The sequence below is a fragment of the Balaenoptera acutorostrata genome, chromosome 6 (genome assembly GCF_949987535.1).
Source record: "Balaenoptera acutorostrata chromosome 6, mBalAcu1.1, whole genome shotgun sequence".
NCBI classification, from domain to species: domain Eukaryota; kingdom Metazoa; phylum Chordata; class Mammalia; order Artiodactyla; family Balaenopteridae; genus Balaenoptera; species Balaenoptera acutorostrata.
In genome coordinates this window covers 120,696,281-120,709,309 of record NC_080069.1, presented here as the reverse complement: position 1 = coordinate 120,709,309, position 13,029 = coordinate 120,696,281, and the positions used below count along the sequence as shown (strand labels likewise).

Below are 13,029 nucleotides of genomic sequence, written 5' to 3'. Positions count from 1 at the left end.
ACTGAGCCTGTGCTCTAGAGCTCGCGTGCCACAACTACTGAAGCCCGCGCACCTACAGCCCATGCTCCGCAACAGGAGAAGCCACCACGATGAGAAGCCTGCGCACCACAACGAAGAACAGCCCCCGCTCACCACAACCAGATAAAGTCCGCGCACGGCAGCAAAGACCCAACACAGCCAAAAATAAAAATAAATAAATTTATTTAAAAAAAAAAAAAACTCTTAGCGAAATAGAAGAATACTTCCTTAATCTGAAAAAGGATGTCTATCTTTTACAAAAAAAACAGAATGTTGAAGCCTTCCTTTTGAAACAAGGAAAAAGATAGAGCTGCCCACTGTCAGCACTGCGATCCAGCATTGTACTTGGGGGGCCCCAGCCAGTGTAGGAAGGAAAACACACGAAAGAGTAAGGGCTGGAAAGGAAGGTAAGAAGCTCATTATATATAGACGGTAATACTGTGTAAAGAGAAAATTCAACAGAATCTCCAGAGAAGTTACCAGAATAAGTGAATTTAGAAAGTGTGCTGGATTCAAAGTCAATCATCTAGAATCAATTGCATTTTTGTACACTAGCAAGTAACAAAAAAATATAAAACTGATCATATTTATAATAGCATCAAAAAATCAAATACCTAGGGATACTAACAAAATGTGCAAACTTTCTGCACACAAAAAAAAATCAAGGGAACTGTTTAAACGACCTACTAAACAAATAAGGAGATTCACCATGTTTGTTGGAGAACAGCACTGTTAAGACGTCTGTTGTCCCCAAATTAATCTATAGATTTAAAGCAGAGTCAAAATCCCAGTTTTTTAGGAGGTAAAAATTGACATATTAATTCTAAAATTTATTATAAATACAAATGATTTTAAATGACCAAGAATCTTAAAGATGTCGGGAGGACCTGACCCACTCAATGTCCAGACTTACTATCAAGTCCCAGGCATGAGGTATGATAGTGGTAACAAGAGTAGACAAATGGATCTCTAAGATCTAGTCCAGGTGGGTGGCAGACCTAAATGTGAAGAAAACCCGAAAAGCTTCTAGATCTTGAAGACAACATAAGAGAATATCTCCATGACCTAGGAGTAGGGAAATTTTTCTTAAGCCTTAAAAAAGCATTATCCATAAAGGAAAAGATAAATTTGAATATATTACAATTGAGAACTTCTTTTCTATCAGATGACACCATTAAGAGAATGAAAAGGGAAGCTACAAAGTAGGAGAGGATGTTTGCAATCCCTGAATCTAACGTAGGACTCATATCTAGAAAACACTCAAGAACTCCTCTGAACTGAGAAGGACATAAAAATGGGCATAAGACTTAAACAAGTACATTATAAAAAGAGAGATCCAAACAGCTGATGAGCATATGATAAAAAGCTCAGTAGCATTCATCAGAAAAATGCAAATTAAAGCCACAATGAGGGGCTTCCCTGGTGGCGCAGTGGTTGAGAATCTGCCTGCTAATGCAGGGGACACGGGTTCGAGCCCTGGTCTGGGAAGATCCCACATGCCACGGAGCAGCTGGGCCCGTGAGCCACAACTACTGAGCCTGCGCGTCTGGAGCCTGTGCCCCGCAACGGGAGGGGCCGCGATAGTGAAAGGCCCGCGCACCGCGATGAAGAGCGGTCCCCGCACTGCGATGAAGAGTGGCCCCCGCTTGCCGCAACTAGAGAAAGCCCTCGCACGAACCGAAGACCCAGCACAGCCAAAAATAAATAAATAAATAAATAAATAAATAAATAAATAAATAAAATTAAAAAAAAAAAAAAAAAGCCACAATGAAATACCACTACAGTTTTAACGACCAGAAGCACTCAAGTGTAAAAGACTGACAAACACCAGGGATTGACGAGTTTGTGGAACCACTGAACTCCCATCTGTTGCTGGTGGGAATGCAAAACGACGCCACCACTTTGGAATGGCAGCATCTGATTGAAGCTTTATCTTACACACTCACAACTTCCTCAGGAGAGCCCTTCTTTACCACTCTCCAAGGCCAAACACCTCTAGGCCACACCGGAGTGATTCTAAGACACATATTTGAGCATCTCTGAAATCAGGGTGCACCCTAATGTAATCAGAGCGCTCATTCCAGATTTGCCCCAGTCACCTCTCCTTCATGGCCCTTTAGCCACAACACTGACAAATGTCTGTCGAAATGGACTGCCTTCTTCACTCCTGTGAATCCTGAAACTGGAATTACTGGGTCAAAAGACATGCACATTTTTTCCAGTTATTTTTTAATTACACAACACATGAATACACCCGTATTTTAAAATTCAGCACAAACCCTCCTAGTCCCGGCCCCTCCCCAAAGGCAGCCACTCTCAGCAGTCTGCAATATATCCTTCTAGACTCTGTTCTTTGCACTTACATGCAAATTAATATATGGTACACATATTACTAGTAGCTACCATTAGCCTACTTTCCACAAAGATGGTAGCAATACACATCTACCAGTAATAAATGAGAGGGGTCAGGCCTTCGCCACCTCTAGAATCAATCTTTCTAATTTTTTCCCAATCTGATAAGTAAAAATCGTCTCATGGTTTAAGTCTGTACTTCCCTTATACACAGAACTCAAATCCATCTCTTCCTCGGATCTGGAATTCCAGATTTTAGGAGGTCTCCCCTTCCACACTGCCTAACACCCTGAAGTTATACAAATATTCTCCTAAGCTTTCATCTACGATTGGTAGAGCTTTATTTCACACTACTTAGCTCTTTAATCCATCTGGAATTTATTTTTATATACAATAGGAGGAGAATAATTATTTTTCCAACCAGAGCTCCAACTTTGCTTACTGTCGGCCCTCCCTGACTCACTCAATTAAAATGCCATTTTGGTCAGATGTTAATGTCCCATATATACTTGGAATGTTTTCTGGACTTTGTTTTTCACTGATCCATCTCTGTGGCAAAGCCATACTGCGCCTTGTTTAGTGTAGCTTTATCGTAAGTTTCAAAATCTGGTGAAGAAAGTCCTCCCTCATTAAACTTTGAAAAATTATTAGCAGTTTTTGCACATTTTCCTTCCATATTAATTTTTAAAAACATCTTTTTCAGTTTTAAAAGCTTGGCTTTCTTGTTGGAAGTTCATTAAATCTGTTTATTTAAGAAGGCTAGATACTTTTATGATACTACATCTTACTATCCAGATATTTTGTTCTTTGCTCTTTTTAGAGGAGTTTCGGCCTTTTTGAGCACTAGCTGTCCTGGACTCCTTGTACCTTACAATACATGCACTTTCCTTCCAAAAAAATAAAATAAAATAAAATAATTCTCTTCATTTGGATCTGGATCTTTCCTGTTAAGTTTATTCCTAGGTTTTACTGTTTTTATCACTATTGTGAGTGGAATTTTAAAGTTTTTCCACTTTTACCTGAATATTGCTATTGACTATTGTATGCTCTGTATCCAATCACTTCTCTGAGTTCTCTTATTTTGATTTTTTCATTGACTCTTGGATATTCTGGCTAGAGTATCACTTTGTCTCTTCTAGTTTTCACACTACAAATTTCACTTTGCTGTTTTTTACATTAGCTAGAACCTCAAAACAATGTTGAACAGAGACTCTAGGGGGCACCCATGGCTTGGTCCTGGTTAGTGGTTTTAGTAATTTCCCACTTAACACACGATACGCTGTTGGTTCATCTACCAGCTTCAGCAGCACCTGGGAGCTCATTAGAAATGCAGGATCTCAGGCCCTACTTACTGAATCAGGATCTGCATTTTAATAAGATTTCCCAGGTGTTTCATAATGTACTTTGAGGTTCAAGGCACACTGGTCTAGATGGTTTCTTTCTATTCTGATTTTAGGTAAGAGTTTAGCAACAGGAAGAGCTATGGCAGTTGGGGTCTACCAAATGCTTCTTGGCATCTACGGACCCCTAAAATACAGCTTCCTCCTTCTTTTTCGCGGCAATCATGCATTTTAGGGTTTGATATCCTAATTCCGGGCCACGCCAGGTCCTAGACCGTGAGGCCACCTATCAGGCTCCAAGCGTCATCACTCCTCACCTACTTCCGCATCCCCATCTCTCCAGCCCCTGGACCATTTCGAGGGCCAAGATGGGCTGTCGTCCTGCCTCAGCTCCCAGTGCTGGTCAGTGCTCAGAAAGCACCTGATTTCACTTGAGCTCTCAACCTTTTACGGCTCAGCCAGGGGGCCCCCTTCCTCCTCTCTCCATGCAGATGGATTTCCTTGCTCTCTCATCACCTTTGGCCCGCGAAAGACCCTACAGAAATTCCCGCCATCGGTACCCAGCGGCTCCACCGCCACGTGCACAAGTCAGACACCGCGCTGCACAGACTGGGCAAACCCCAGCATCTCAGAGGGGCCGGCGTGGGAGCCCCAGGGCCCAGCTGTGGACAGATGCGTCCCGCTCACCCTACAGTGACCCAGGGCGAGCAACAGCCCCGACGCAGCAATGAGACGCTCTGCCCAGGGTGTTGCTGTTTGTTTACTGACCGGACGTCGTGGCCTTGGTTTCTGGACACGGGGTCATCAGGAGAGAGCCTGCCCCACCGGACGGGGCTGGGACGCAGTACGACCTTCCAGGAGCGACCCAGGAGAGAGGAGGCCGCTCCTCTCAACTCCCCAACAGGGAGAAAGAAAGCCCAGCAGCTCTGCCCTGCGATCCCAGGGCTGGGCTGGGCGATGGGGAGGCCAGAGGTGGCGATGTCCTTCCAGATGGCGCTGAGGACAGTGAGGGCACTGGTCCCTCTGCTGGTCTCTCAGGGGTCAAGTGAAGGCCAGGGGCATGGGGGCACTGCCAGCACAGTTCCAGGAAGACCTCAGGCCCCTGCACCACAGCTGGGCCTGGGCCCTGGGGCCACCTCGGGCTAGGACACTGCCTGAGGCCACCTGCAGGGGCAGAAGCCCAGCCATGAGCGTGCAGAGGGCTGCAAAGCCCACCTTCTTCTGAGCCTGCCCAGGTCCCCTCTGGGTGACAGATGGCCACCAGCAGGGATCCAAGTCCGCAGAAAGAGTCTGGCCAGGTCAGGAGTCCCTGGGTGTCCCGACGTCCCCGAAGGAGCCACCAGCCCTCAGGGCAGGTAGAGTGCTACCACCACGTAGATGACCCAGCTGGTGGACACGAAGACCCCGAAGAGCAGGCTGAAGAGCACGAGCGAGCGGGCCTTGCGCGAGGCCTCCTCGGCCTGGGCCAGGTCCCCCCTGCCCAGGGCCGCACGAGTCTGCAACGAGACGGGGGGGGTGAGCGGACGCAGAGTCCCCGCTCCCTCCCGGAGGCACCGTCGGGCCCGGCCCCAGTGCGCAGACTGGACCGCTGAGCCCGCGAGGCGGTCAGGGGCCTTCCCCGGGCCACAGCTCGCGAAGGAGCAGGAGCGATGGAGGTGGTGGCTGCCAGCCACGGGCCTGCGCCAGACCCGCGCCCTCCGCGCCATCGCCTGCCATCCTCACAACAGCCCTGAGTTTGGTGTCATCGTTATCCCCACTCTGAAGAGGAGGAAACGAAGGCTCAGAGAGGTTAAGTGACCCCCGTAGGGCCACACAGCTGGTGGTGGAGCCAGAATGGACAGGCAGGCAGCAGCCTCCAGGGTCCCGCCTCTGAGCTGTCCTGAGAGCTTCTTTCTCCCCACAGTCCTGCCTTGCTTATGACGGGGGAGCTTGACCATGGAGGGAGGTCAGGGCTGTCACCAGGTCAGCCTTGAGCAAAAGTCCCCGGGCCTTCCTACTCTGTCCATTAGAATGTCCTCACACTGGCATCATGCTAAGTCCCCAGGGCCTAATCTCTTGCCTGGTCATAGTCAGAAACAATCAGGAGGGAGGGACAGAGGAAGAAGAAAGAGTGTTGTCGAGATGGTGGGTGGGTGGGTGGGTGGATGGATGGACGGACGGACAGGGATAGGGGGTTGGATGGGTAGACAGATGGGTGCATTAGTGGATGAGCAGAGGGGTGGATGGATGGATGAATAGATGGAGACGAGAGAGATGGTGGATGGATGGGTGGGTAGTGGGTGAACAGACAGACAGGTAGCTAGACAGATGGAGGTGCATGGGTAGAAGTGAGTGGATGGGTGGATGGCAGTCTCCACCCGATTAAACACAAGCCCCACCGGACGGGCAGTTCCCTGGGCCTTAATCATCCACACCTTCAGTGTGAATTGTTTCAGTTGAATTTTCTAGGGCAGATCTTGAGTGGTAGGGAGCACAGACAGCAGAGGAGAGGGCGAGGACCGCACAGACAACTGGGCACCGATTTCCCAATCCTGCCACTCTTCTCAGGGGGAAACGCCAGGGGCCCAGGGGCCGCAGGCTGGGAGGGCTGTACCGAGGACCGCCCCACGCCCGCCTACCTCGTGGGAGTAGACGACGGCAATGAGCCCGGTGAGCAGGCAGCAGAAGAGGGTCACCAGCACCGACTCCATCATGTAGTCCTTGGGCAGGGGCCTGTGGTCCACGGTGGCCGGGGCTGGCACACCGGCCACGGGGCTGTTGTACTGTGAGGGCAGAGGCCACGGCGTGGTTAGGGAGCACGCAGCCTGCGACAGCCGTGGACCCGTCACTCCACCCACTGCCAAGCCCCACCCAGTGAGGCTGCGGGTCGCCCAGGGGTCAAGGCCCCCCTTCTGCCCGCTCCCTCGGCACCCCCAGCCTGTCACTCAGCCCCCAGGAGTCTCAGGGTTCTGCCCTCTACAAAGTGCTCAGTCCAGGGTCCAGCCACCAGTGTCTCCATGTCCCCACTGGGTCCCCACCAGGGGGGACCTCGAAGCTCTCCTCCACAGGCAGCCAGTGTTTTTTTTGTTTTGTTTTTTCCTAAAAATCTAATCAAGTCATCTCCTACCAAAGGCCCTGGGGACCCTCACGGTGGATGCCACCTTCCTGTCCTCCCCTCCCCGCTAAACTGAACCAACCACCGTCATTGCCAGAACACACCGGCCTTGGCCCCCTGCACGGCTGTGCTGTGCCCTCCTTCTCTCCTCTGCCTCAACTCTCCTATTCGTCCCGTAGAACCCAGCTCAAATGCCCCCACTGCTGGGAAGCCTCGCGCTCCCGCCCAATCCCCAAGCTGAGGGAGCCCTTTTCTACTGCGCCCCTGGGCACAGAAGCATCCCCTGCCGGGTGCTTGTGGTGACCTCTCACCTCCTGTGCGCCAAACTCTCCAGCCCAGGGAGGAAGGGACAGAGGGAGGGGCGAGGGGGGAGGAGGGAGGGGCGAGGGGGGAGGAGGGAGGGGCGGGGGGGGGTTGTGAACGGGGAGGGAGGGGCGAGGGGGGTAGTGAATGGGGAGGGGGCGGCGCCCGCGGCCTGACTCACCACCGGGAAGGGCGCGAAGAGCGGCTGCGCGGTGGGCGCGGGGAAGAGCGGCGCGGGCGGGGGGTACAGGGAGGAGGCGGAGGGCGCGGGCGGGAAGAGCATGGGCTGCGGGAAGGGCGGCGGGTAGAGCAGGTGCGCGGCCTTGGGGTCGGGCGGCGCGTAGGGCGGGGGCTCGCCCACGAAGCCGATGTTGGGGACCCCGCCGACCGCCGCCTTGGGTGCCTGCCTGGCCTCGCCCGCGGCCTGGGCCTGGTCCTGGGCAGGGGGCGTCGCCGAGGCCTCGGCCGGGCGATCCCCGGGGGTGCCCTCCGGCGCCTGGGCGCCGCCTCCGTCCGCGGCCGCTTCCTCGCTGGGCCCTCCGTCCTCCTCCAGGAGCTGCGGGCGGCAAGGGAGCTGCGGGAGCTCGGGGCGCGCGGCGCTCCCGGCGTCCTCGGGGCTGCCGCCCCCTTTCGCGTCCGCTCCTGGGAAGAAATGGCAGGGGTGGTAAGCCCCCAAGAGGCTGCCGGGCCAGGTGGGAGTCCTCCCCCCAAACCCCAGAACACAGCGCCTCCAAGGAGAAAGTCACAATGACCGTGCCGATCCTGACCCCTGGTGAGCCCCGCACTCAGGCTTCTCCAAGCTGGGCCCTTGAATATTTCCCCAAAGTGCAACAGTAGGACAAGAAAACCAAGGCTCAGAGAGGTGAAGTGCCTTCCTGGTGATCACACAGCCAGCACATATGGCCGGCTGGGATGGAAGGCAGGCCTTGCCCACACCTGCCAGCCCCTGCTCCAGATTGCCCCTGCTGGGAGGTGGCCCTGCCCCCACGGTCCTGCTGCCGCAGCCGATTAAACCAGGGAAGAAGCTTCAGCCCAGCGCAGCCCCCTCATAGGCTGTGCTGAGACACCGTCCAATGGGGGCTGGTCTGAGGAGATCAGCTGAGCCAATCAGGTTCTCGGCTCTGGAGTTGTCGGACCCCGGCCAAGCGAGTGACTTCAAAGAGCCAGGAGGTCACTAAGGGCCAAGTGCCTACTGAGGCAGAGAAGGAACAGAAACAGGAATGGGGTGGGGGAGGGGCAGGGAGAGGCCAGGAGCAGTGGGCAGAGAGCAGCCCACCCAGCAGCTTGGAGGGCGCTCAGAGGCCCTCAGCTGCCCAGCTGCCTTTCCCTCCCTGGTCCTGGCCTCCAGCATCTATACCATAGACTCTGGAGGCACCCCAGCTGGTCCCAGCAAGTCCTGAAGGTCCCCCTGCACCTCCTGAGAGCAGTTCTGACCAGCTGAGCACCTCTAGGCCTCAGGTAGGTCCTCGAGGAACAGCCTGGAAGGGTCCTGGGGCAGACCCCGTGGACCTGGGTGGGCATTCAAGGACCCACAGCAGTGACAGGCAGCCCAGAGCCCAGGGCCCAGGGTGTGGCTTTGGAGGTTCATTTCCTGAGTGTCTTGAAGGGTTACAGAAGGCAGAGAATTAAGTAAACCAGACATGACAGTGACAGCGCTGGTGAGGGTGGAGGAGCCTTGCTGAAATCCCCCTCCCATCCTTCCCCCCACCTCCACCTCCCATACAGCTGGTGGGTGGAGTCAGGCCAGGGATCCTTAGGGAAGGGATCCCCAGTGGCAGGGAGTACTGAGCCCCTGAGAGCTCCCCACCCACTTCCTCCAGCAGCCAGGGTCTCACTCAGGGCATTTCCTACACACGCATCTGGTGTTCATGCCTCCACACCTCTACCCATGCTGTTCCCTCTATTTCTCTACCCCTTGAATCTGGACTTGGCCATGTGACTTGCTTTGGCCAATTAATAAACATCTTGCACACAGAGGCTTTAAAAACCTACATCTCTCCACATTACCAGGGGCTGGTGAGGGATGAGGAGTTCGTGTTTAATGGGGACAGAGTTTCAGTTTGCGATGATGAAAACATTTTGGAGGTGGAGGGTGGTGATGGTTGCCCAACAGCATGAACGTAATTAATGCCCCTGAACTGTACACTTATAAATGGTTAAAATGGTAAATCTTACATATATTTTACCGGTTTTTTAAAGCCTCTCTCTCCTGCTGATCACTACTAAAAACACTAGACAAAATACAGAAGAAACTACCCAAAGACCCTGAAAAGTGAACAAAAGCAAGCAGATTGTGGAATGCAGTCAGAACGCAGAAGTGACCATAAAGGGGGTGAATTTCCCATTTTTTTCCTCTCATTTCCCTTGAAGCTCAAAGCTCCAGTCACAGAGCCACGTGATAGAGCACCAGAATGAGCAGCTAAAACTCCACTGGAAACTCTGTCATTCTAGCCAGAGGAACCAGGAAAGGGCCCCTGCAGAATGGAAATAGTGGGGAAATCCTAGAGAGGAAGTAGCTTCAGAGGGGGATCCCCTAGTTTTGTATGTGAACTGGGGTGACCAACGTATATCAGCTTGCCCAAGACTTCCCCGGGTTTACTACTGAAAATCTAGCATCCAGGCAAACCCCTTAGTCCCAGGCAAACTGGAATGGTTAGTCATCTTAGAATGGACCCACACAAGTCTTAGACTCACCCCCAAGCTGCATGTGAAGGGGACAGACCTAGACCAGCATAAGAAAGACTTTAAAAACTGGACCACTAAAAAAGCCAGAAAACGATTAACAAAATGGCAATAAGTGCATACCTATCAATTACGTTAAATGTAAACGGACTAAATTCTCCAAAAGACATAGAGTGGCTGAATGGATAAAAAGACAAGATCCATCTATATGCCGTCTACGGGAGATTCACTTCATATGTAAGAACACACACAGACTGAAAATGAAAGAATAGAAAAACATATTCAATGCAAAAGGAAACCAAAAAGCCTGGGGTAGCTCTACTTATATAACAAAAAAAGACTATAAAACAAAGACTGTAATAAGAGACAAAGAAGAGCATTACAAAATGATAAAGGGGTCAAATCCAACAAGAAGATATAATATTAGTAAATATTTATGCAACCAACATAGGAGCACCTAAACATAAAAGCAAATAATAACAGACCTAAAGAAAGAAATCGACAGCAATACAATAGTGGACTTTAATACCCACCTTACATCAATGGAAAAATCATCCAAACAAAAAAGAAAAAATCAATAAGGAAACAGCAACCTTAGAGGATATGTTAGACCAGATAAACTCAACAGATATATACAGAATATTCTATTTAAAAGAAACAATACACATTCTCATCAAGTGCACATGGAACATTCTCCAGGATAAATAATGGTAGGCCACAAAGTAAACTTTATAAATTTAAGAAGATTGAAATCATATCAAGCATCTTTGCCAACCACAATTGTATGAAACCAGAAATCAATTACAAAAAGAAAACTGGAAAATTCACAAATATGGAGATTAAACAACATGCTACTGAACAACCAATGCGTCAAAGAAGAAATCAAAAGGGAAATTTAAAAAAATACCTTCAGGGACTTCCCTGGTGGCGCAGTGGTTAGGAGTCCATCTGCCAATGTAGGGGACAAGGGTTCAATCCCTGGTCTGGGAGGATCCAACATGCCACGGAGCAGCTGGGCCCATGCGCCACAACTACTGAGCCCACACGCCACAACTGCTGAAGCCTGTGTGCTTAGAGCCTATGCTCTGCAACAAGAGAAGCCACAAGAGAGAGCCCGGGCACAGCAACAAAGAATAGCCCCCACTCGCCGCAACTAGAGAAGGTCTGTGCACAGCAACAAAGACCCAGTGCAGCCAAAAAATAAATAAATAAAAAAATACCTTCAGACAAATGAAAATGGATAGAACATACCAAAACTTATGCAATGCATCAAAAGCAGTTCTAGGAGGAAAGTTCATAACAATAAATACCTATACAACATCAGAAATCTCAAAAAAACACTCTATACCTCAAGGAACTAGAAAAAATGAAGCCCAAAGCTAGCAGAAGTTAGGAAATAACAAAGATCAGAGTGGAGATAAATAAAATAGAGATTAAAAAGACAATAGAAAATATTAAACTAAGAGCTGGTTCTTTGAAAAGATAAACAAAATGGACAAATCTTTAGCTAGACTAAGAAAAAAAGAGAAGATTCAAATAAATAACATAAAAAATGAAAGAGAACATGATACCACCAATACCACAGAAATACAAAGGCTCATAAGAGACTACTATGAAAAATTACATGCCAACAAATTTGCCAACCTAGAAGACATAAATTCCTAGACACATACAATCTGCCAACACTGAATCATAAGAAAGAATATCTGAACAGACTGATTACTAGGAGACTGAATCAGTAATCAAAAACCTCACAGCAAACAGAAATCCAGGACCAGATGGCTACCAAACATTCAAAGAATTAATACCAATCCTCAAACTCTACCAAAAATGTAGAAGAGGCAGAAACACTTCCAAACACATTTTATGAAGCCAGCATTACCTTGATATCAAAACCAGAAAAGGATGCCACAAGAAAATTACAGACCAATATCCCTGATAAACATAGACGTAAAAATCCTCAACAAAAATATTAGCAAACAAAACTCAACAATACATTAAAAGAGTCATACATCATTATCAAATAGAATTTATTACAGAGATGCAAGGATGATTCAACATCTGCAAAAAAATCAATGTGGTATACCACATAAACAAAATGAAGAACAAACATCATATGATCATCTCAATAGATGTTGATAAAGCATTTGACAATTCAATATCTATATATGATAAAAACACTCAACAAAGTGGGTATAGAGGAAATGTACCTCAACATAATAATAAAGGTCATGTACAATAAGCTCACAGCCAATATCATATCAATGGTTAAAAAAAAACTGAAAAGCTTTTGCTTTAAGATCAGGAACAAGACAGGGGTGCTCACTCTCACCACTTTTATTCAACAGAGTATTGGAAGTCCTAGCCACAGCAATCAGACAAGAAAAAGAAATAGAAGGAATCCAAATTGGAAAAGAAGAAGTAAAACTGTCACTATTTTAGATGACATGATATTATATACAGAAAACCCTAAAAACTCCACCAAAAAACCTTTAGAATTAATAAATGAATTCAGTAAAGTTGCAGAATATGAATTCAATATACAAAACTCTGTTGCATTTCTATACACTAATAGCAAACTACAAGAGGAATTAAGAAAATAATCCCTATCAAATAGAATAAAATACCTATCAAATATAGAATACTTAGGAATAAATTTAACCAAGCAGATGAAAGATCTGTACACTGAAAACAATAAGCCCTCAGTGAAAGAAATTGAAGAAGACAAATAAAATATAGTCTGTGCTCATGGATTGGAAGAATTAATGTTGTTAAAATATCCATACTACCCAAAGCAATCTATAGGTTCAATGCAACTCCTATCAAAATTCCAGCGGCATTTCTCACAGAAATAGGAGAAACAATCCTAAAATTTGTATGGAACCACAAAAGACCTCAAATAGCCAAAGCAATCTTGAGAAAGAAGAACAAAGCTAGAGGCATCATGTTCCCCAATTTCAAACTATATTACAAAGCTACACTAATCAAAACAGTGTGGTATTGGCATAAAAACAGACACACAGATGAATGTCAAAGAAGAAAAAGCTCAGAAGTAAACCAACATATATATCATGAATTAATTTATGACAAAGGAGCCAAGAATACACAATGGGGAAAGGACAGTCTCTTCAATAAATGGTGTTGGGGAAATTGGACAGCCACATGCAAAAGAATGAAACTGGACCACTATCTTACACCATACCCCCAAATTAACTCAAAATGGTTTAAAGACTTGAGTGT

General features: G+C 48.2%; 1 protein-coding gene across 2 annotated transcripts in view; it reads right to left on the bottom strand.

Annotated features, from left to right (window-relative positions):
- Positions 1 to 4,702: 4,702 nt before the first annotated feature.
- PRRT1B (proline rich transmembrane protein 1B) overlaps positions 4,703 to 13,029 on the bottom strand; it is a 28,761-nt gene continuing 20,434 nt past the window's right edge. For both annotated transcript variants that reach the window (XM_057547566.1, XM_057547565.1), the window contains exons 2-4: positions 7,289 to 7,749; positions 6,329 to 6,472; positions 4,703 to 5,206 (exon numbers count right to left, since the gene is read on the bottom strand). In XM_057547566.1, the coding sequence (XP_057403549.1) occupies positions 5,057 to 5,206; positions 6,329 to 6,472; positions 7,289 to 7,749 (755 nt within the window). In that variant the 3' untranslated portion in view covers positions 4,703 to 5,056. The remainder of the gene's footprint in view (positions 5,207 to 6,328; positions 6,473 to 7,288; positions 7,750 to 13,029) is intronic.